Source organism: Urocitellus parryii, chromosome 6 (assembly GCF_045843805.1).
Source record: "Urocitellus parryii isolate mUroPar1 chromosome 6, mUroPar1.hap1, whole genome shotgun sequence".
In the NCBI taxonomy this organism is placed as follows: domain Eukaryota; kingdom Metazoa; phylum Chordata; class Mammalia; order Rodentia; family Sciuridae; genus Urocitellus; species Urocitellus parryii.
Window position 1 is genome coordinate 137,268,350 of NC_135536.1, and position 25,330 is coordinate 137,293,679.

General features: G+C 35.7%; 1 protein-coding gene across 1 annotated transcript in view; it reads right to left on the reverse strand.

Annotated features, from left to right (window-relative positions):
* Akap13 (A-kinase anchoring protein 13) overlaps window positions 1–25,330 on the reverse strand; it is a 317,423-nt gene that overhangs the window by 171,834 nt on the left and 120,259 nt on the right. Inside the window, exons 4-5 of the mRNA XM_077800210.1 lie at window positions 24,649–24,945; window positions 16,207–16,390 (exon numbers count right to left, since the gene is read on the reverse strand). Of these exons, the coding sequence (XP_077656336.1) occupies window positions 16,207–16,390; window positions 24,649–24,945 (481 nt within the window). The remainder of the gene's footprint in view (window positions 1–16,206; window positions 16,391–24,648; window positions 24,946–25,330) is intronic.

Below are 25,330 nucleotides of genomic sequence, written 5' to 3' on the forward strand. Positions count from 1 at the left end.
TCACGTCAGGGCAGAATGCAGCAAAGAGGTCTTAGGGAAAACAACTTTGTGAGTCGAAAGAATATCCACTTCAGGCAGAACATTTAACATACATATATACATACATACATACATAAAAGAAAGTTCCAAAGTCCACCATCTGATTGATTACTCAACAGAATAAGCACTAATGAGATTCTGTGACAATATAGGAGAAACGCCTTGCCCAGATTCTCACTGCCTCGCTGTTTTCAAATTAAGCACATTCTACTCAAACAACATCAACTCTGACATGTTCAAAAATGTTAGGCCGATGTGATTCTGCAATCTGCATTTGGGGTAAAAATTTGGAGTTCATAACCCACTTCAATTTAATGTATGAAATATGATATGTCAAGAGCTAAGTAATGTTGTGAACAACCAATAAAAAAAAAAAAAAGTTAGGCCCACACTGTGCACCACACTATTCAGAAACTGACACCATTCAGTACTTATCTTTTTCCTAAGGGTGAAAAAATACTCTACTTGCCATAGTGATTCACTACAAATTTATCTAATTATGTTGAACTGAGATTTCCGTAGAGGTGAAACCAATGGTATGATGAAAAAAGGCATGGGTGTTTAGGTCCGAATAGACTCATTTATACCATGGTCCATTTAAGACAAGTGATTTAGCTACTATGAGGCAGGTTTTTATTTTTCCCCATTTTGTTTAAAAAAAAAAAAAAGAAGGTCTGACAGTTGACATAAGGATTCAAAATGTGTAAATAGAGATATATGAACTTTATACATTCACAAGTATTCATTAAACAGTATCTATTTTCTTTCACAAACAAGGAGGGATATAACCATAACCACTTCCTTTTATCAATAATATTGATACATTATGCATTGATATATATATGGAGTATTGATATATGTATCAAGTTAAAGCATCATGCCCTTTGTATGAATCATCCCAATTATTCCCTTCACTATCTTTTGTGAAGGAAAATATTACTATCCTAATTTGCAGAAGAGGAAATTGTGAGTTATGGGAAACTGAATACCTTGATTTAAAACTATTAAGTAAGGGAGCCCAGATTTCAGCTAACAATCTTATACTACCACACAAAACTAACTATCCTGCCTATTTTATAATCAGAGAATGCAGACCAAAACAAAGAAAAAAAATTTCAATATATATTTTGGTGAACAGCAAACAAGTTCTAGATCACCATGGCTTCCATGAACATTTTTCTCTCCTGCTTTTTATACAGAGGGTCTACATCAGCTAGCTTACTACAACAGCTCCCTGAATTTTAGAGTGCCACACTCCTCTAATAGCCCAAGCTGTGTTCTAGTATCACCTTACCACTTTTTTTCCAAGATCTTATAAAAATATTTATTGCAATCAATCTAGTTAAGCCACCAAACCCAGTTCAACAAACAACTCTCAGGAAGTAATTTTCACATGCAATGTTAAGCCCAGTTTTCTTAAAGTAACATATTAACCTTGACTGTACTTTAAAAATGGTTGGAAGGATTTTTAAAAATCCTTATGTCCAGATCACACCCACTAAATAAAAAAATCTCTAAAGGTGACCCTCAGGTATCAGTGTTTCAAAACTCCCCAGGAGATTTTAATGTAATTGGAATCCTCTGGGGACAATTGTGTAGCACCAAGGTTGGAAAATGCCATCTTAAAGCACCTGCCACATGATTTTAAAAAAGAAAAGCAGAGCTAAGGCTGAAAAGACTGCAATGAATACGAGAACAGAAAATATTATATCCTCTGTTCTAACTAAACAATTCCTTGGACTGTACCCAAGGAAATAATTTAACAGAAGCAAAAAAAAAAAAAAAACAGAAGTGAAAAAAAAAGATTCACTACAGTGGTTATTAATTTTAGTTTTTTGAAAACCAGAGGTTGACTACCATCCAGCATTAGTTGCTAAGTATTAAAATCAGAAGTAACTACCATCCATCAGGTACTAAGTATTAAGTATTCATAATAAAATGTTACAGAGCCGCAAAATAATTACAAAAGTCAAAGAAATAGATAACATTATAATAAAGTGAAAATATCAGATTGCAAAATGTAATATCAGCTGCAATTGTTCAAAAACCTACAATGTGGGAGTTAATCTTTTAACGAAAAAAGCTTATTGTGATGGCATTATAAACATCATTATATATAATTTCTTAAAAAAAACAACCTTTTGCTGGCTGGCCTAGGTCAGAGGATAGAAACAGTAAAGTAGAGGTGTCATGGAAAGTTACTTGAAAGGAACACAGTAGAAATAAGCCATGACAGAGGTCTGGGCTTGGACTCCAACAAAGTTATATTTAGTTTATGCCCACACCAACAACAGGCACATCAAACAGATCCTCACCCAGGAACAATCCTGATTAACTAATCTCTATTCAATAATGCACTGTCTCTTTTCCAACCCTGGCTCTCCAGATGGCATATGCTATCTAAGTAATTATAAGGTAGAAGTGGGTAAAAAGAAATTTCTATTGTTACTCAGATTTACAGCTGACCTTTGAGCAACATGGGGGCTCAGGTGCTCACCTTAGGCAATTGAAAGCCTGTGTATAATTTTTTACTTCTCTCAAACTTAACTTATAGCCTACTGTTGATTGGAAGCTTTACCAATAACATAAACAATCAATTAACACATTTTATGTTATTTGTATTGTAGATGGTGAAAAATACATAAGAACCTCAAGAGATTACTTTTTACTGTGATATGTAATTTACTAGAGAGAATTTACTGAAAAGACAAATTGCTCATGTGGAAATGATTAGTATCAGTGTTTTAAATGAATACTTGCAACAGTTAAGCTCACAGCAAAAGCAACAGTACAGTTAAATCTATGCACTTTGGATTTAATACTGCATTTTTACATTGGCTTACATTTCTCTCAACTTTGGTACTGGGTACAATTTGGGTTTCTGCACCTAAGTCTTTACAGATTTTAAATTTTATAATAGACTTGTATATATTTTATGATTGTAAATGTGTTAGCTTTTTGCTGCTATGAACAAAATACCCAACAAGAACAACTTAGAGAAGATGTCTCACGGTTTTGGACATTTCAGTCCATGTTACTCAACTCCTCTGCTCTGGGCCCCAAGTGAAGCACAACATCATGGTGAAAGGGTACAGTGGAGGAAAACTACTCAGCTCGTAGCAGTTAGGAAGCAGAGAGGGGAAGAGCTTTCCAGGGACAGCTTATATCCAAACCACAATAGTAAATGATAAAATGGACTACTGTGTATGTTTTATGCACTCATAACATACACCTAATTCTGTCTTAATTTTTTCATTATCTCCAGGCTATGAGGTTCATCTGTGCATTTTTTCAAATTGTTGCAAATCTCCCAAAACCAAAATCCCCAAGAAGTGGACCTGCATGGTTCAAACCCATGTTGTTCAAATATGAAATGATAATCTCTGCCAGAGTTTCTTTGCCTATACCATAATGATTTCTGGTTACTAACTACTTATTATAATTCTATGAATAAAGTGTATATATTTATAGAACTTTATATGCTGCTTAAATTAAAAAAAAACAGGCTACTGAGAATTATTTTGAGAGTGAGAACATATTGCTATTGTTAACCAAAATTAAATTCTACCCTGGAAAAGAGAAATGATTATAAAATAACAAATTAACTGGGTAAAATAATTTCAAACTGTTGACATAGATTCATCAAGAAGAAAAGTCCAAGCACGCAGAGACAGAACAGAGGGAGGGCAGGTTTGTCTTTAAAATGTGAAGTTTTCTTTAGCTTTCTTATGAAGTAAAAACAAAAATCAAACAGCAATCCTTTGTTTCACTTTAAATAACCACAACAGAAATAAATGCACATCTATTTCTTCCTGATTAATTACTGAAAATCATATTGAATCTTTATATTACAGAAAGATTAAGACCTACATATGAATCTGTAACTCCAAGTGGCATGGTAAACATTAAAATCAGTGGACTAATAAGCTTCCAATTGTGAGAATTCCATAATTCTAAGAATGAAAAATTAATATACTTGTAGAAATTTATGCACATGCAGAAATCAGTAACTTTAAATAACCAAATAAAACTGGCACACTATAAGCTAGCTATTTCAGTGAAGAAATTTTTGCTCATTAGTTTGGGTAGGACCCCTATCTTCAAACATGAGGTTCACTTGACAATCAGGTTACCGTCGCTTCAAGTAAAGTACCCATCAAATAAGTTTCTAAATGACATATATTTTTATAGAGCCCATTGACCTGATTGAACACTTTTCATAATTTATTATTAAAATGGATTAATCTTATCTAGAAGCAGTTAACACAAATAGGTCAAAATACACACACAATATTTTTAACTATATGTGACTTTTTCCTTGTCTCGTTTTTAGATTCCTATCTTTGCAAGAACATATAACACGTTATCTAGTCTCCCTGAAAAGAGCACTGTACAACAAGAAAACTTCTCAAATTATTTATGTAGAATCAAAATTTTTAAAATTTCTAATTTATCACAGAAGTTAAAATTCCAAAAACAAATTACTAGATAAAAAATGAGATTTAATGTCAACAGATCCTGCAGAAACAGGAAACAGGCTACTGGCAAGAGACAGAAAATACAGCATGAAATGGCACAAATATACAGTGCCAACTATAGATCCACTGGACAAGGTTTCATTTTTTTATGAAGGTATACTCTATATAGGCCTGTGTGAAGCTGAAAATTAACTGAATAACATTAAAGAACATTTAAAAAGTTCAGTTCCCAGTTGGTTTATTATTATTATTCAATCAAAAGTCATCCAAATGTCAATGTTAACAACCATGTCACAAAAAGCGTGTGTAATTTACTGACTTGATTTCCTTCAATCAAATGTGAAATACTGGAAGCAAATCACAGTGCACAGTAAAAACAATACAACAGTAAAGCAGTATCCAGTTTTGTGGAGTACTCGTATCAAAAACATAATATTTAGTTTTCCAAGGGACAAGGCCAATATATCTGCATATAGATAAAACATAGAGCAGTAGTATGAATGGGGACAAAACACAACTTTTAAAACTCATTCCAAACAATCCATTCAATCTAGTATACTGTGTGGATTAATGAGCTAAAAGCAACGCTAAAAGTTTGCTTTAATGCAAAATAAATGCAAAGTATTTCTGTAGATTACATTTAAAAACAGCATTGAGGTATTCTAAACATTCAAATTTTAAGTTAAAAAAATTTCAAAAGCACATATTCTTTAAAAGTTCACAAACAAAAATCACCAAAGATATTTATAGCTTAAGTATATAGAGAATTTTGATTTACAAAATTCTTCTCTTTACAGAGTCTAAATGCAAATCGATCACCTTATGGCCTAGAGGACTAGGTCACTACATGAAGCAATTACTACTATTCCTCAATATATGGAAGTATATTAGCTCTATATGAATAATTGTTTCAAATATTCATACTGACCGTTTTCTACTAATGTTAAAATTCTTCCAAAATCCTGTTGAAAAGAATACGAGAGATGGCATGCCATTGTTTTAAAATATATTCTATCTGAAGCCTAGTATTCTCTATACTGTTTTTACGATTGTATTTCAAGATGCTTCTAACTATAGAAACTAGAAGTCTGGTGCTATATGTATCAAAATAAATCAGGTACACTTAGTGTTCCTCTGTTTTCATAAGTTTTGTAACATCCAAAACCTTTTCAACTGTAGAATAACACAAACCAGAGGTCATTCCTCAGAGACAGAGTTAAAGCATCCAAAACCCGCAGCTGATGTATGTGGTACAATAAAAATTCAATACGCCCAAGGTGAATTTTAACGAATTTCCCAGCATCCTAGTGCTATGCATCAACCTTTCAACTCCTCTAGCATGTTGCTACTCAAAAACCTAAGCAAATAGTCAACCAACCAACCATGAGGCTTCATGCTCAGATAGATCGAAAACCCTTTTCTCATCCAACACCAGTTGTTCAGAGGAAATTCAAAGATGTCTCTTGTTGAATTACAGCAAAAAGTCAGAGAAAATGTCAGAGAGTAAACAATGAATAATAACAATGCAGTTTGGAAGCTCATACTCACACATGCCTGCCCAAGCACCAGGAATATCTTAAGCCCATCCTATTTTAGTTTGGGCTTCATAGTACAGCTTTAAGAGTAGAGAAAAGCAGTCAGGACAGTCCTCCAAAAAGGCATGTTTTGCTCTGAGTCCACTTCTGACAAGGAACTAAGCACCTAGTTCCTTATTTGAAGACTACTGCAATATCTTCCATTCAACCACATTATGATATTGCTAAACTTCAGTGAGTTCTACAAATAACCCAATTTCACTGAAGTGGTCATGGACAGATTAAATTCCAAAAGGGGACAACTGGGTAAGGGGTTAAAAGCTGCTGCAAAATGAATGGGAAGCTACTCTCTCAGCTCCCTATTGGGGAGTCACTGCTAGGTTAAGTATAGTCACATAAACATTTGTGTATATACAGATTGACTAGGAATTTTAGCACCCATACTCTTTTCTTCTCCCTTCCTTTTATTTCTTTTTTCTTCTTCTTCTTTTTTTTTTTTTTTTTTTTTTTTGTCGGGAAGGGGGCCATCACAGGGGTATATTAGTCCTTTTTACTACTACTATAGTGAAATATCTGAGTATTATAAAGAAAAGAGTTTATTTAGCTCACAGTGTAACAGGCTTAAAAGTGCAATCTGCACACACTAGCTCTGGCAAGGGCCCTCCTTACCTGCATCACCTTATTATGGTGGATGCCACCAAAATGGTGGAAACACATGTACAAGCAAGAGATCATAATACAAGAAGCCACAGAGGATTTGAGGGGTCAGGTTCCGGATTTTTTTAACAACTCATGCTCATGAAAACTCCCAGTAGACCTCACTTCTTATTACTGCCACACTCAGGACTAAGCTTTCTACATATAAACCTTTGGGTTCAAACATGCAAACCATAGCAGTGGACACAGAACTGTCACTCTTCCCTGAAAAATAAGCAAAGGGAGAATGTAAATGACATAAAAAGGCAAGAAACCATATCATTTCGGCCCTACTCTGTATTATCATTAGTTTATTCTAAACTTTGTCCTTTAAATAATTAACAACATACAGCCTTACATGGTAAGGTTTAGAACATAAGCTGGAAAGTTATACAGACTTGGTTTGATTCCTTCCTGAAACATCACCACATTATGACTGTATTCTTCCTGCACTTCAATTTCTTTGGTAAATTAGGAATACTAAGTTTGTTGTGAGGATCAAATGAACATGAATACACAGTAGTAGCTCAATGTCTGATCCTCGAAAATTAAAAACAAATTCTGACTATGGGGTATATCATAAGGCTAGCATAATTCCAATGATCAAAAAAGAAGGGAATTGCTGAGTATTTGATTAAAAAAAAAAAAAAAGGCACAAGGATCTTCACCTGTCAGGCAACCATCCCTACATCACCTACCACTATTTATTTCCCCACAAAATCCAAGTGAAAAACGGGACACATCAATTTCCCTGCTAAGTTTCTAAGAACCTTTCAAGCCTGTTCTCATTTAATCCTAATAAATCTATCAGCTACATTTCCCCATTACAGAACAGGAAACTGAGGCCCACTGATGCTAAACAATAATAGCGCACCCAAGTTCAGTTCTGCCATTTTTACGCCCAGCTGGATGTTTACTGAGCATTTGTGATAGACAATAAAGCAACCACAGAAGTTCCCATCATAGCAGTACCACTAGTATAAGAAATATTATCAAAATAAATACTCTATAAGTATTCTCTATATAATTTAAAAACTAATCTCCTTATGTGATTTCTATGCAGAAATTCTAATGGCTAGCAAAAGCATAAAATATATACTTATTATAAAACTAAAATGCTACAGTAAATATTGATTGTAAAAACTGTTAATGCAACATGCAAAAACAACAGTTTTCAAACAGTTAAAAAGAATTAGTTTGACAATTATCAGCACTGAAAGAATAAGCTGGCTAGATTATTTTACGTTTTCTCTTTTTTAAGCCAATGAATGTTTATAAAAATGTAAGTGGTACGAGAAAGAATTATAGATATTAGGTTACATAAAAACTTGAGTTTGGTTGGGTGTGGTGGCATATACCTACAGTTCCAGTGACTGAGGCTGGGACAGAAGGATTTCAACTTTGAGGCCAGCCTAGGAAAGAACCTATTTCAAAATTTTTAAAAAGGACAGGAGCTGTAGTGCAGGGGTAAAGCAGCCCCGGTTCTATTCCCAGTGTTGCAGAATAATAATAAAACTTTTTTTTAATTGTATCAACTAGTTTATTTTCATGTAATTATTTTTTGTAAATATTTTGTAAATATATATATGACAGCAGTGGTGGAAACCAATTTCAGCTGCTAAAGGATTTTTTTTTTAATTTGCTGAATGAAGAATCCTAATATAAAATTCCTCTTAGAAATCATGTTACTAAAATCTTTTCTGAATTATAACAGCTTACAATCCAACTATTTGAGAGACTGCTGATGTGACAGGAGAAAAAGTATATGCAGTTTAATAACTGAAGAACAATCTAAAAGTTAGTAACATTGAGAAATTATTGTCCTTCTCCTATAAGGTCAAATGTTTAAAAACAGAATTGGTAAATTTTAATAAATGAATACAGTTGATTATTACTATGTCATTTATTGTTCTATCTTACAACTGGTAATATTCAACTTTGTCCAAATATTGACTTTAAGCTAAAATGTTTCCTCAATACACTACACCTATTTTGTGTTCCTTGTTTGTACTTCTAATAATAAATGCAGGTAAAATTTTAAAATTATTCTTTCAACTGGCATGCCTTTTTGAAAACTTCAAAACTGACCAAATAAAAATAATGTGAGTGATTACTTAAATGGTTTGAGATTTGTTTAGAGAATAGAAGGTACCAACTGATCCTTCATCTTCTCATATTCACCTATCAAGTCCAGGTCAATATTTTCTCCCACTTAAGCCTACAGTGAAGTCAGAAACAAGTGTTTTCAAAATCACATGCTGTTGCCAAGGAGAATTTGAAAACTCTGAGGCCCAAATGTCACATGGCCACAGAGAACAAACAAATGTTCAGACCATTTACACTCATAGAGCAGAAAGAGAAAAGCAATGTATGGAAAGAAATACAAGACACTTGGAAAGGTTTTGTGGGTTCAACTAACTTCCAATATCCAACTTTTTTCGTGGAAAGTCCAAGGCAGTGTAAAAGTTGATGGACTTTGGAAATGTTCAAATTTCAGTTTCATCACTTACCAGCTGTGGCAATTTTCTTGTGAAATGGGGATAATGTCCTCATCTCCAAAGAGACAGGGAGAAGATAATATGAGAATTTATGCAAGATGCCTAGGACAAATACAATAAATGGTAACTACAGTTACTGTCTTATCAGTACAATTATTATCCTCAGAAAATCTATTTTGTAATTTTACAGTATGTTGCCAGAAACAGCAATACTGAGATTATTAGCTGAATGGCTTAAAAAAAACATGAATTTCAAAATTCTTCGTCATTCAGTAGAAAAATTACAAAAAGAGAAAAGACGACACTAAAAACCAGATCACTGAATCATCATAGTTAGACTCTCTGGGTCTATTTTCTCAAGTGTAGAAGAACACTAACTGTACCAACTATACCTTAAAGATTTGTGGAGAGGTTTTAAATGAGAACACATACACAGCACTAAATGCAGCATTCATGCGTAATACAAAGCAGGTATTTGTATTTAATAAATGTTAGTGTTCTTCCCCATCTCTAGTTTCCATCCACTTCCACCACTTCATTTTTACCAAAACATAAAGACCCAGATCACACAGTGACAAAGGTGGTCAGACAGATTCACAGTGAGATAAAGAAATAGGACTTAGGCCAGAAAAATGTCCAGTCATTTCAAATCGGGTTCTCAGGCCATGATTCTGAAGGTTAAGTTTGTACACCCCTACCCCCACCTTTTTTTCCTCCATCCTTTTCCCCTTAAGCAAAACCAAAGATCCCAATCTCGTTCTGCACTGGATAGGCTACTGAGAACCCACAGTCAAGTATTTGAAGAGGACCCTGAAATCACTATGCTGACCAAACATCTTGTGTAACAGAACTTGACTTTACTATGAAAATATGTATACTTGAGTAGCTTTTCTACTTCCTGACCCTGAAGCCATGTTTTCCCGTGTAAGCATCTCAAAGGAAGAACTTGAGAACTTACAGGGACAAAACCTCTGAGAGGCTTGTCCATGTAAGTTCTCAGGGGTCAGCACTGCCTACTACAATGGGCAATGACTGAGCACCTAGTGTAGCCAGACTGGGTGGGTATTTTGCACATTCTCAAGAATCTTCTCAAACTGGACAGATTAGTGGACTTTGGATCTAAGCCTAGTTTCTGATACTTTGTGACCTTGAGCAAGACATTTCACTTCTCTCACCTAGATAATACCACCTACTCTACCCATTCATCTGGCCATAGTGAGAATCAAAATGTAAAACAATAGCTTGGGTGCAATCAATAATTCTTTAAAATGACGGGTAATATAAAGGTAACATTATTATAGTGAGGACCAGCAAAAATTAGAGAAGAGGTGCTAAATGAAAACCATACAGCACTTTCAAAATTAAGTACTATTTCATCCAGTATATCAGTAGCTTCTTTCTGAGTCTCTTCTTTCCCCTCACATTCCGGTAGGGGAAGAATATGGGCCTTGGAATTCCGCAGATGTCTATGCAAGAGTAGCTCTAATACTTTAATAGGCTTGGGGAGTCACTTTAGCTCTCCAAGCTTCCACATTCTACCCATAAAACAAATTAACTTTAGGACAGTCATCATAAGGCTGAAATAAAATTATACCTGTAATTTACCAACTATGGATTCCAGTGCACGATAGGCACTGAATAAATAAAGATTTGTTGAACTGATACTAAAAATGATACAAAGTTTATGAGGACAAATACTTTTAAATTGGCTCTCAGGGCAAATGTTGGAGCATTTTAGCTCCAACAACCTTGAGATGTAGGCCGAATTGTATTATCAATAAGCAATGAGAAACATGAGACTCAGAATGAATAGGTGATTTTTTCCCAAATCATATAAGCTACTAAATGAGAAAGCTTAGATTTTAATTAAACTCTTCACCTCTCAATAGTTCATACCACACTCTCTCTCTCTCTTCAAACTTGAAATACTTATGGCTCTACAAATGAGCAGAATCTGCATGAAAAGCCCCAATTTTTCAGCAGGCCATGTGCTATCATTCTTAGAGGATTATCATCTTTTATTTATACAATGAAGAAATCAAGGATTAAAGAAGAGAATTACTTAGTATATATCTGATATTTTTAGCTGTATTATTATAACAAATATAACAAATATAGTAATACATATTATAATATTGAATATTATATTGAATATAATAATACAGCTAAAAATGGCAGAGCCAAAATGCAAACATAGATTTGACTTCCAAGTCTGCATATTTAGCAACTATCTAGAGCTGCCTCTTATCAGTTTGGCCCTTCCCCACATGAGCAGTCCAGGTCCTAAAATTCCTTCTTTGTGATGTGCAATTTATCAGCTATATATGATAACATTTGGTTTTAATATTCTCATCTTAGATGACACCAATGCCACATTCACCTCAAGTAGTCACTTCCTAGCATTTTACCAAGAGCCTACAGACCAGGATTCTGTCCCTACTTTATCCCATGACTAGCTAGGTGACCTTGGGTGGGGTCTTCAGATTGGGGAAGACTGTGCACTTAAAGCAGGAACAGGATTAGGTGTAATCTTCTGGGGGTTAAGATCTCTCAAAAACCTGGTAACATTTTATTTAAGGTGAATTCTCAGATCATAAATATATTTGTATCATAATATAAAATCAAAATTTAAACTAAAGGAGTAATAAGTCAATAAAATCTCCCTTCCCTGCAGGCTGGGGTTGTGGCTCAGTGGCACAACGCTTGTCTAGCATGTGTGAGGCACTGGGTTCAATCCTCATTATGACATATAAATAAAATAAAAGGGGCTGGGGCTCAGCAGTAGAGCACTTGCCTCATACATGTGAGGCACTGGGTTCAATACTCAGCACCACATAAAATTAAATAAAAGATATTGTGTCCATCTACAACTAAAAAAAATTTTTAAAAAGTATTGTGTCCATCTACAACGAAGAATATTAAAAAAAAAAAAATCTCCCATTCCCTGTCACTGTACTAAGTGAAACCTAACATCATAAGTTACAGGAAAAGGAAACTACCAAAAATGTCTTAAATAGTTCCTATTATCTTGTGAGATTTAATATCAATTCCAAGAGTTCCCTAAATTCACAAGACTTAGAGAATTCTTCTAAGAACAGTAAAACATTTTCACAGTTTATCAAAATGAACTGTCAATGGACTGTCCAGACATAGAAACATAAAAACAGTTTGGGCTTTAACCAGCACAATGCCACCAATTAAAAGAGAATTAGTTAGTTAATAGGCAAAGCAGCAAGGAATTAAAATAACTGTCCTGAGAGGGCTATAAAATCAATTTGACTTCTCGGTAAAGAGAAGAATGTGAACAGTTATTTAGTAAATGTAAAATGTACATAGAACCACACCTCTATTTCACAGTAATTGAAAAGCAGTGATAAGAGGCAGGTCTATATATAAAAAAAAATTTTTAAAGAGCAGGGTGTCAGGTAAAGACATCTAGCCAGTTTAGTAAATATAGATTTATGCCAATTTTTTTGAACAGTGGGATGTGACTATTATGTGAAGCTTTTTAAAAACTTTGTACCAGTATTACTTTAAAAAAAAATCACTTATTACTAAACTGTCTCTCGTACAAGATCAGGATGATACAGAATACCCATGGATATCTGTTAATATGGTGGCAATGATTATCAGGTGAAATGTGGTACCATTATACACAGTATGTCAATTCTTAACTTTTTACAAACCCTTTTGTGAATCTCCCAAAACAAACTCTACTCAGAAATGTCCATTAAGGTCTTGTCTATAATTTATTTATTTTTGTAAATTTATTTATTTCTTTTTTATTTATATATAACAGTGGAATGCATTACAATTCTTATTACATATATAGAACTCAATTTTTCATACCTCTGGTTGTATACATAGTATACTCACACCAATTCGTGTCTCCAAACATGTACTTTGGATAATAATGATCATCACATTCAACCATCATTAATTACCCCATGTCCCCTCCCTTTACCTCCCTGCCCCCATCAGAGTTCGTCTATTCCTCCCATGTTCCTTCTCCGTATCCCACTATGAATCAGCTTCCTTATATCAAATAAAACATTAAGTATTTGATTTTTGGGGATTGGCTAACTTTTCTTAGCATTATGTTCTCTAACTCCATCCATTTACCTGCAAATACTATGATTTTATTCTCTTTTATTGCTGAATAATATTCCATTGTGTATATATGCCTATAATTTAAAAGGCTACAGACCGGGCTGGGGTTGTGACTCAGTGGTAGAACGCTCACCTAGCACATGAGAGGCCCTGGGTTCAATTGTCAGCACTACATAAAAATACATAAAATGTTGTGTCTGGCTACAACTAAAAAATAAAGACTTAAAAAACAAAAAGGCTATAGACCTCATGAAGTCTTTGTTTAGGTGCCCCCTGATAAGAATCCTAGGAATGAAAGAAGCTCTAGAAAGCTTCTTAGGAAATATGGCTTCTATTTGTGGTCCCTTACCTTCCCTCCGAAATGTAGTGAAATTTAACCCGTTTGGATCAGTTTCCTCATCTGATGAAGATGATATTTTTCTTTTTTAAGGGCTGAATAATATTCCATTTCATTTAAACATATTTTCTTTATCTGCTAAGTGTCATTTAGGGTATTGCCATCTTTTGGCTATGCATGGGCTTTTTTTTAAACAATAACTATATATGCATGGGGTACAATGTGATGTTTTGATATATGTATATAAATGTATTATCGAAAGATTAATCAAGTAACTTAATATGGCATCAATTTACCTACTTATTTTTTGTGATGAGAACATTTAAAATCTAATCTTTCCACAATTATTATCTGACCCATGCTAAAACATAAGGATATTATGCTAGGTGAAAGAAGTCAGACATAGAAGGACAAATACTGAATGATTCTCACTAGAACTGGAAAATTCTTGGAGGTAGAAAGTAGAACAGAGTTTACTAGGGGCTGGGGAAAGAGACTAAAAGGGAAGTTAGTACTTTATGGGTGTAGTGTTTTGGTTTGGGGTTATGAAAAAGTTCTGGAAATGGATAGTGGTGATGGTTAAACATCATTGTGAATCGTACACCTTAAAATGATTAAAAGAGTTAAATTTTATGGTATATGAATACACACACAAAAAAAACATAGGGAGTAGCCAAAAAAAAAAAAAAAAACTGTTTGAAATTCTAGCAAAGACTGCTGGTACCACAGTAAGATGGAGGGATTTGGAGAATCACCTCCTTATCATTTCTTAATTGCTAGCTGTGACTCAGCACTTTTTCTAGGCTTCAGAGCAATAACAGTTCAGAAGAATTCAAATTAAGAGCTAGACTTGCAGCAAGATGCTCATACTCTCCTATCAAAGTCCTCTACTTGGAGATTTCTCAAGTTGGTGTTCCCTTACCACTCTCCCTTAAAAAGAAAAAACTGGTTTTTCCACATCTAACAGGGAAGTACTTTAAAGTAAGCAAAAATTCTCCAAGAATAAACATACTCTAGTTTTCTTAAAGCTGTGCTGCAATAACAGTCTTGTGACATCCCCTTCTAAGCATTATAACGAAGCTGTTGTAATCACTGTTTCCCCATTTTTGGACGGCAATCCTTAACCAACTCCGCTTCCCAGAAAGCATTCTGAGCTATAAAATCAAATTTAGAGGAAGTGCATTTGAACTTCACAACAGTATACACAATTAATTGTTTCATCTTCTGGAACAATACCTCCCTACCTCCCTTCCTGAGACCATGAGGCAAACAGCAGAATGAATCCAATCTGTGGCCAGATGGGAAGTACGAAGGAGTGGAACATATCACTCTCTGGAATACTGTCACATGGAAGCTCAGGTATCCAAAGCTCATTTGAGATAAAGAAAGCTCCCCCTAACCACCATTGTATCTGTAGCACCCATCAGAAAGCTGTCTGCAAAGAAGCTTCCATCTGGCTTGACTGAGAAAGTTATAAGTTTGAAAAATGAAAAAAGAAAAAACTGTTTTTATAACTGTAAGTAGCATTACATTTTGGGATGTCTTCACAGTCCTTCCACACACTACCTTCTTCACACACTGCTAACAATGATAAAATATAAAATTTAACCAAATTGAATCTGGCATGAGCAAATATCTGAGAATTTGGGAAAACTGCCTCATTTTAGAAGGGTCCTTCAATCATTAAAGAAACGGATGGTTTACTCTTGTTCGGATAATGTGGTAGAAAATATGATATGCATAAAACTAATAGAAAATATATTAAAAAACAGAACCTTCTTAAAACTTCTGATTTTTATAAATATTCCAATTAAAAAGTGTTGGCTGCTCCAATGTGCTTATTTCCCTATTTATACAAGGAAAAAAAGAAATAAATAAACCAAACTCTTCAAATGTTTTGACTAACAACCATCCTCCAAAGGCCTCTTTCTTTAAAGAGTCAGATCAGAACTGAAACGATCGAAGCCAGAGACAAACAGGATTTCCTACTGCATGATTCCTAAACAATTCAGCCAGCTTTTTACTGATATTCATATTAAATTTATTCACAGAAATCACATTCAAACCAAAATTCAATTGTTTATAATATTTTCTATAAGCAGTTATAATATGAAAGTAATACTTTTGACTAATCTTTCAAGTCTTAAGATATACCAGGAAAAAAAAAATGGACTAGGGAAACTTTCCTCTTATACAAAACCAAGATGAACCCTATACATTGGTAATGCTCTGTTACCCCCAGAGAAAAGATTAATTCTGAGTGTCTGGTAAAATATAAGAGGTAAGAAGCAGGGAGGCAGGGGAGAAAATGGCAATGACTTACGTTTGTATCCCTCAGATATTGAAGCAGTCAGCAGAAACAAACTTTCAAACCTCCAGGAGAGGGCAAGACACAGGGCTGAGGTGGTAATTCATGGCAAGCTCATAGGCAGATGCCAAGTGGGTGGTACCATTATGAATCAGGAGGTGGAGCTGGCAATGGATGTGGGGAGGGAGAGAGAATAAGCACTCACTCAGTTAGAAGCTGGTGTAGCTGGTGATAACCTCTCTCCAAGGCCAAGCTCACAGGTGTTGCCCCTTCCTGGTTGTGGATGCTGAGAGCTCCGCGGCCACCCGGCTTCTGCAACAGGAACCATGTCAACCGCAGCAGTCCCAGCCGCACAGCAAAATGCATCAATGTCTCCCGGGGGCCACCATCTAAATTGGGAGAACATGAAAATAAGTAAGAATATCAGAAGGGGGGAAAAAAAAAACAGGACAAGCAAACACCACTACCTCCAAGTGCCTGATATTTTGAAGATAAGCTATAGCACACAGCATGAAGACCTTTATTGAGGTCAAGTAGAATCGTCCCCAAGTAAAGACAAAAGAAAGCTAGAAAAAAGTATGGGAAGTAAAATCTTACATAGGAGATGTTCCCACAAAAAGAATCAAGTTCTTTCTGTATTTTAACATTTGTTCAACCAATTTCACAATGAAGTTTATAAAGATGACATCACACATGTTCTCTGCCTTTAAAAATACAAATAAATAATAAAGACAGTCACACAAGATGGGACACAAGGGGAATAGCTGTTAGGACTTAGATGGATGTATCATAAAGGTATAATTACTTTTGAAAAGAACACCCAGACAAGAGTTGGCTAGTTAAACACTAAAAACAGGTTCTACTTGTTAAGTACACACAGGTCTTTTTATTCCCTCACATTAAGGGCACATGAAACAGCTGGCACTGCCAGCTTTTTGTTTGTTTGCATGTTTAATATGAAAAATAAATGCATCTGCGGGCATAATAAGACAGACAATACGCTAATAACTTCAGAAAGAAAAACACGTGCTTGGGGTTCTTTCACTTGAAACGAAGGCTCCTTCTTGGTATGAGTCACTATGAAAACGGTGGAATAAGCAAGGACTTTGGAGTCAGACAATTCTGGGTTCAAACCTGGTAGTTACCAGGCATGATTCATGTGCCTCTCTGAGCCTCACTTTCTTCATTCCTAGAGTAGTAGACCATCTTTCAGAGATGTTGTTACAAATGAGAGGAGGCAGGTGAAATGTTAGTCTAATGACTGGCTGCAGCATGTACTCATTAAATGTCAGTTCTCCTTCTCCCTGCTCTCTACCCAGTCCTCCTAGACGTCAAGTCACTTTCTGGGTTCACTAGCAACACCCTCTTCCTCAGTCATGCTCTTGACAGGACATAAAGCCACTTCAGGGCTGCTGAATATCACCCCAAGAGGCTGTGCATTACTCAACTCCAGGGTTGGGCCTGCCTTCTTCCTCATGTCTTAGCTTTCACATCTCATTCTCCTGGCTTCCTTTGGGTCTCAACTTCTTCACTGAGCCCTGGGTTCAATCCCAAGTACAGGGGGGAAAAAAGTTGATGCCCCATTACATGTGCAAGTACAAACTGTAATAATCAACACGTCTGAGGAGGTGGGTGGCAAGGACAGAAAGAACTCTCACAAAAAAATCAAACATTGTCATCTGACTTCTGCTTTACAGTCGCTCACAAGCATTCTGACATTCCTATCAAAAACTAAGGAACGAATGAGGCACTGACTGACCAGGAAATGTGACAGTTTTCAGAGCTGGTTAATTCCAGCCTTAAAGGGAGATTAATACTTCCTTAAAGTCGCTTTCTCCCCTCCCCCCTACCATTTTTAGTCCCTTATCTACTCCAAGTCAGTTTAGACTTTGAGTCACAGAATTTCAACAATAAGGCTGCATACCTGCTCAGAACCTGGCACCCTGATCCCTACACTAATCCTCCTCTAGTCTCCTTCTAAAGTTTTCAGTAGTAGGTGCCACATCTGCTTTTAGCTAGCCTCATTCTGCAAATAACAGATTGAAAAAAAGTAATATGCAGTAAGGAACTGCTACATTCCATTTAGTGGGATATGTAGTTTATAGCAACATTTTCCCTTCTAGTCTCACAATAACCCCATATGGTCTCACTGTCTTAATTTTGCAAATGAACATAAGTTCACAAAATTAATAGCTTGCCCACAACCAAAATGAGAATTTGAAAATTCTTCTATGACATGCATTACATATGCAGCTTATTTAAATGTTCCCTTCTTCATTTTCCACACATTATTTTATCTTCACATAAGTCATCTGAATTAGGTTTGTAGAAGAGGTAGCCAAGGTATAAAGGAATAAACAAATTAACATATAAGTGGAATTTCTTCTAGTCTATATTGTTTTAAGGGCATAAAAGCCCCACTCCTTGGAATTTTCCCAAAAGACTTAAACTCCACATACTATAGCAACACTGCCACTTCCGTGTTTATAGCAGCACATTCACAATAATTATGAAATCAACCCAGATGCCTGTCAATAAATGAAAGGATTAAAAATTGTGGTGTATACAAACATACACAAATGGAGTTCTACTCAGCCATAAAAAAGAATTAAATTGGGGCTGGGGTTTTAGCTCAGCGGCAGAGTGCCTGCCTGGCGCACGTTGAGGCACTGGGTTTGATCCTCAGCACCACATAAAAGTAAATAAATAAAAGTATTGTGTCCATCTTTAAAAAAATTAAATTATGTCATTTGCTGGTAAATGGATGAAAATGAAGAATGTGATGTTAAATGAAATAAACCAAACTCATAAACTCAAAGGTTAAATGTTCTCTCACATGCGGAAGCTAGGTAAAATAAAGGAAACAGTGGGGAGAAGATAGGATATTATAAAGAACTGATCAAATAGAAATTAATAGATGAGCAAAAAGTCAAGTAGATTTAAAAAAAAAACAGGAGAGGGGAAGGAGGATGGGAGGAAAGGGGGATAATCATCAACTGAAATCAATTTCCATGCATGTATGAGGTTGTTGGAATGAACCCAACTACTATGTATAACTTTAAAGCTCTAATTTAAAAAAAAAAAAGTATAGAAACTTTTACCCAAATTACTGTCTCTAATACTGTTTTTTGTTCCTTCTGTCTCAAACTGCAGATCACCAATAACTCATGATAAATCCCCAATTCTCTATTCTTGGTTTCTGTATTTTCTCTTTCATGATTTGTGATTATTACCCTGTATTCTGAGAGCTACTCAACCTTTTTTTCCTGATCATTAACTGAATTTCCTACAAGCTCAATTGAGTTCTTCATCCCAATGTGAGTTTAATTATGCCCTGGGATTCTGGGTGTCCTTGCAGCATTTCTACCAACTCCCTCTCCATCTATGCCTTTCCAATAGCTTCTTTTGCAGATGTAATTAATTAAAGCTCTTTTATCAATTGATTTCATAAGGGAGATTTATCCTGGTAAACATGGAGTAAGACCTGAGTGAATCAGTTAGAATTCTTTAAAAGCGGAGCTTAAAAAAAAAAAAAAAGATAAAATAAAAGCAGGGCTTACTTTTACCCTGGAGTAAGGACCTTGTCTATGGAGGACACCCTCAGCCTATGCCAATGCCTATGGAATTCCACTCTGCTCAGGATCTCTCTTTTCTGAGGACCCAAGGACAATAGGTTTGGCCCATGTTGGTGGATTTGTCCTTGTCCATTTATTTAGCCAGATTTCCCAGCTATTCATGAATCTTTAAATGTTTATTTCCCCTTCAGTTTTCCTTCTCTAGTTGAACCCTGACTCCTGAAACCTACATCTTGTTGCTTCTTTATCTTAACTCTATAAAAGGTCTGATTTCTTAGATCTTTTAAGACAAATGAAAAGTGTCTTCTAAATCTTGCTTTGGTTTCTTAAAGAAAACCATTCTCACAGTATTCCATCTGAATACTCATGATATTTTTTTCTTTATACCAAATGGTATTTCACTGGACCCATGCTGGCAGGTTATCCTGTTTAGGCCTCTCTGAAGGCCTAGCTTTTCTATATAGAATGGGATTCCAAAATCACCATTCATTCTTACTATTCTGGACTGCCTCATAAATAAACCTAAAGTCTCATACAATGCAGGAATTCTCACACTAAATGAGAAAGTAAAAACACTCTTAATTTGACAGTGTGACAAAAGGAACTTTTAGAAAACAAGACTTATAACCCTGTGACAAAATGAAGGTTTGAGAGGCAACAAAACCTTTTACAGCTTACCCCTGGTTGCTACAGGGCACTGCTTGTCTTGGAGTCAGTAGTTATTAATTCTTTGCCAAGGAAAAAATCCATTACCAGTCTTTTTATATTTTACTGTTTTCTTCTTTAACAGTGATGATAGGTGAAAAAACTGACAAGTACTACCAGTGCAGCTGAGGAAAACCTTCCATGAAAAGCTATCCCATACTCTAAAAAGACTGCTGGAACTAAAGCACCAAAAGATCAAGGTGGAGGATCTACTAACCAAAATCAGACATGTAGAAGTGGGAATGCACAGACTGTTCTCAGAGCAGTCTTTCTTAAACCTGTCATCTTTCTGTCCACCCAATTCTCTCATTGTGGGGAAGACTTCCACCCCCAAAGATGACTACATCTTTTTTTCACTTAGTTATACAATAACATTACTAAGTAAGAAGGAACACTTTCCCCGGGCTATTTCTCTTTGATTCCTCTAGATCAAGTCTTCAATGGGCCCACTCTAAACTACCTGAGAGTCAAGTTGATTGCTACTACACAGAGGTCTCAAATGAGAAACCATTCCATTCACTATTCTCATTAACCACGGAGGCAATGAAGGACTGAAACAACTAAATGAGACTTGGAAAACTCGGAAAATGAGAACACTCTTGTCCTCCAATCATCCTCCCTCTCTCTATCAAGAATAATCTTTATTATCTGCATTTAAGGCAGATCTGTGACCAAAAGTATAGTATAGGGGCTTCTTTATATAACTAGGGATTGGGAAACACTTGGAAGAATTAAAATGGATAAACTCACTCTTCCTCTAGTTGAAAGTAAGGATTAACATGAGCTCTGAGTCCAGCAATACAGTTTCATTTTGCTTTGAAGAGTCTTTTAGGGCTGTCCTGTTTCATCCTTTCAAAGAACATACCACCATCCATTGTCATGGCTTATCAGTGTTTTGTGTGTCTAAAAGGTTACTGGATGTTGGTCACAATATGTTTGAAATGACTACCCTGGAAACCAGCACACACTATCAAACTATACTTTCCTCTATTTTACAGTAAGGAAACTGAGTAATAGTGATATGGTATTTTCCAAAAACTATGGCAATAAAACCAGGATGTAAACAGTCTGATTCCGACACCCATGTTCTTTCCATTTTAAAATATCACATCTAAACCAAGGCTTCTTAATTCCATGTTCACAACTAAAGTTCAGGGAGACTGTAAAAATTAGTACATGTTAATGCTTGCAGGAAGACACCTATGTGTATTTTTTTCCTGAGGAGAAATCTGAGCTATTTTCAAAGGAGTCACTTACCTGAAAAAAAGCCAAAAAGCACTGCATCTCAACAATTAAAGAGGATTAGCCATAAATCTTACATGATTCCTTTGTCTGTGTATTAGGTTGGGACATCCGTAAATATCCCAGCCTTCAACAGCAAGTAGTTCTCTTATGTAATGAGGTACCCTATTTACCTGTATTTTCCCAGGCACCAAGCTTACTTCATACCTTTTTCTTTTAAATACCCTTTTAAAAGTAACTAAAGTGCAAGTGACTGATGTGAGCAGATTATCCCATTAGTTTCATCCCTCAATAGCAAGCATGATTAACTCTTTAAATGGTGTTACTCTGCCCTGATCACACCAGTGCAGTGTTCCTAGATTCCAATTCACAACTAAGAGAACAATCTAAACTGCAAGGTACATGGAGCACTTGAAAGCCGATTCCTGATCCTAGCTGGACTGGCAGTTCTATCAAGTTCTTTGTGTACATTTCATATTGAAAGTATTCAACCTAACTTGTTTAAAATAATTTAGTAACAAAAATAATTAAACGTATGTAAAATAAAATAACTTTTAGAAGGTGTACAATTCTATGAATTTTACCACATATACTCTTTTTATTTATTTACTTTTTAATTATACATAACAGTAGAATACATTTTGGCGTAATTATACAAGCATGGAATATATTCTATCTACTTCAGACCCAAGTACCTCTCCTTCCCCTTCCCTACCTTTGCTCTCTTCCTTCTATTGATCCTTCTGCCATTTGTCCATAGCTATTACTATAGTTTTAATTAATTTCATGTGGATGTACATGACGGTGAGATTCACTGTGGTGTACTCAAATATAACACATAGATTCTTATACCACTACCACCAACAAGATACAACATAACTCCAATGCTCCTAAAGAATTCCCTCCTCATGATACTCCTTTACAACCAGACTTTTACCCTAATCTCAACTCTGGTAACTACTGATGTCTTCTCAGTTACTTTAATGGTGCTTTTTCCAGAATGTCATGTAAGTACATAACTTTTGGAAAGTGACTTTTAGTTAGCACAATGCATTTAAAATGTATCCAAGTTATTGCACATTATCAACAGTTTGTTCCTTTTTATTGCTGAGTAGTATTCTGATGTATAGATATATCACAGTTTGTTCACATATTCAGTCAGAGAGGGGTACCTGGGTTATTGCCCCTTTTGGTGATTATGATTAATGCTGCAATAGACACATTTGTACACAGACTTTTTAGTGAATGTAAGTCCTCATTTCTCTAGGATAAAATGCCCCAAAGTGGGAATGCTGGATCTTACAGTAAACATACATTTAACTTTTTTTTTTTTAATGCTGAACTTTTCCAGAGTTGCAGTTCTACTGTGCATTCCCACCAGCAGTTTATGAGAATGTACTACATCCTTGCCAGCACTTAGCATTTTTAATCTTAACTATTCTAATATGTGTATAATGGTACTGTATTATGGTTTTCATCTGGAAATCCTGCAAGTATTCAAATTTTGTTTATTCTTTACTGCCACTGCTTAAGCAATTTTGTATAACATAAAACTTTAGGAGTACATGGAAACTACACAAAAAATTAAAGATGGCCAGTTTCCTCCTATTAAAGACAAGGAAGCTAAGGTCCAGAGAAGAAAAGTGATACAGTCAAAGTTTAAGACCTCTGCTATTTCCAATAGTTCTTTTAATCTTTGTAACGTGAACAAATTAATTCCTGATCCTATTTTAAAAAAGAGAAAGCAAAACCATGAAAGTGCCATTAGCTCTAGAAATAATTAACACAGTTCTATTTAACTTGATACTGATTTGTGAAAGTCATTCCCACTTTAATACAGAAATGGCAGAAACTATAGGTTTTAGGGCACATCACTGGTTTTCTAATTAGGTACTCAAGTACTTAGACCTCAAGATATTCTACTTAGTAAAGCAGAAGTTTCTTGGATGGTATATAAATTTAAAAGAGATTGGGGGTGTCTTCTTTCTTGATTTTTATAGTCCAGACTTTTCCTTTATATATAACCTCGAGAAGCCTGACTTGGTAGCATCTGGACAGTAGGCCCGACACAATTCCACTGGTTGATCACAGGCTTGACTATTAAATTCCATGGATTTAAGAGACTCAGTGCTAGCAATAATTCTTCACAATTCTTTCCTGGAAGGAATAATCAACTTACCTGACAGGTCTGAGAGAGCAGGAATTGGGCATGCCTTGCTTAGTCCTATCTGGGCAATTCTCCTCAAGAGAATTGCTGGCCCTACACAGCACAATAGTCAAAGATAGGTAGACTCTGAAGGCAGTGTGTGACTGTCCACTCTTCTAGAGATGACAGAGAAAGCCTCTGGCAAGCCTTTCTGGAAGCTGTGAGGTCAGTCTTCCAATCTTGTTTTCTTGTATTAAAGCAAACATTCTGATCTGTCTCTGTGAGACACCTAAATTTTTCATTGGATTTGCACTCAGCAGGGAAAGATGTTGTTATTTAGGGATCTCAGGTATATATTATATTTCAGTGGAAAAAAAAAATTTGTGTAATTATAACATCTCATAGATGTTATCTGCTACAAAAGTAATTATGTGGGAAACCCCTTGTGATTCAGAAGACCTATGTATATACCAATTATATGAGTGTTTCTAAAAAGCAGAGGCCTTTCTTAAAGAATTTTTATATGGAAGGCCAGTACACAAAATCAGTAAAAGTGAAACTACCCTGGTTAAGGAACTGTAGGCTTCTCAAAGCTTATCCCACTTTCATGTTCCCATGGCATACTCCTCAGTCCTCTTTTCCTCCAACTTTGTACAATCTTGAGAATTTCAGAACACAGTAAACCTGGTCTTGAATAATGAAACACCAAATGGTTACTCTGCTACTGTTCTAATGAAAGGCAAACCTCTGCCTTTGTTTGAGAAGTGCTGGACCACTATCCATGTGGGTACCTTCTCTTGGGTCACTTCACTGGTAGGACAAGATTAACAGCTCAAAGAACCTTGAAAAGATGCCTTCAAGACTATTTTGCTACAGTAATTTTAAGGGAGAAGTACTTCGATATAATAACCATACAAAGGCAGTCCCATACAAAAACAGAAATGTTCTGAACTCAGTTTGTGGATCATGCAATTCTCACCATGCAAAGTCTGATCTGTCCCCAAAACATTCCACTCTGCTGGCAGCTTCAAGTGTCTGAATGCCAGTGCAACCTTCTCATCAAGGGAATTCACATCCCCAGATGGGGGTCCTGACCGGTCAAGAAAACGAGTGAAGTTCAGGGCCTGCTGATTTCCAGCACTGGTTGCCAAAAATTGAGCTGCGTCATATGCCTCATCCTGGACAAAATGGAAGTCTTCTTCAGCTACCACAAACACAGGCAGGCCCTCTTTGGAAGCACACAGCAGCACCTTCACTGTCTCACAGCAGTCATGACCTAAAGAAAGCACAGATGACCACGAAAATAGTATTAGACTCCCCTGATGAAAGAAGGACACCAGTGAGTCATCTTATTAGTTCTTTTTTTTTTTTTTATGACACACAAATTTTTCTCTTTGTAAAAGAAATCCCTTCTTCCTCTGAGCTCTAATAGTACTTTTTTCATCAAATTTCTCAAAACTTGTTTTCAGAGCTGGGATGTAGATCAATGGTAGTGCACTTGCCTAGCATGCCTGATTCCCTGTTCATTCCCAGCACCATTAAAAGAAAGAAAGAAAAAATAAATAAAGCAAAAGAAGCAGAGAAAGGGGATGGGGGGAAGAGAGGAGGGGAAGAGGAAGTACTAAGGATTGAAATGGGGAAAACTATGTTATATGCATTTT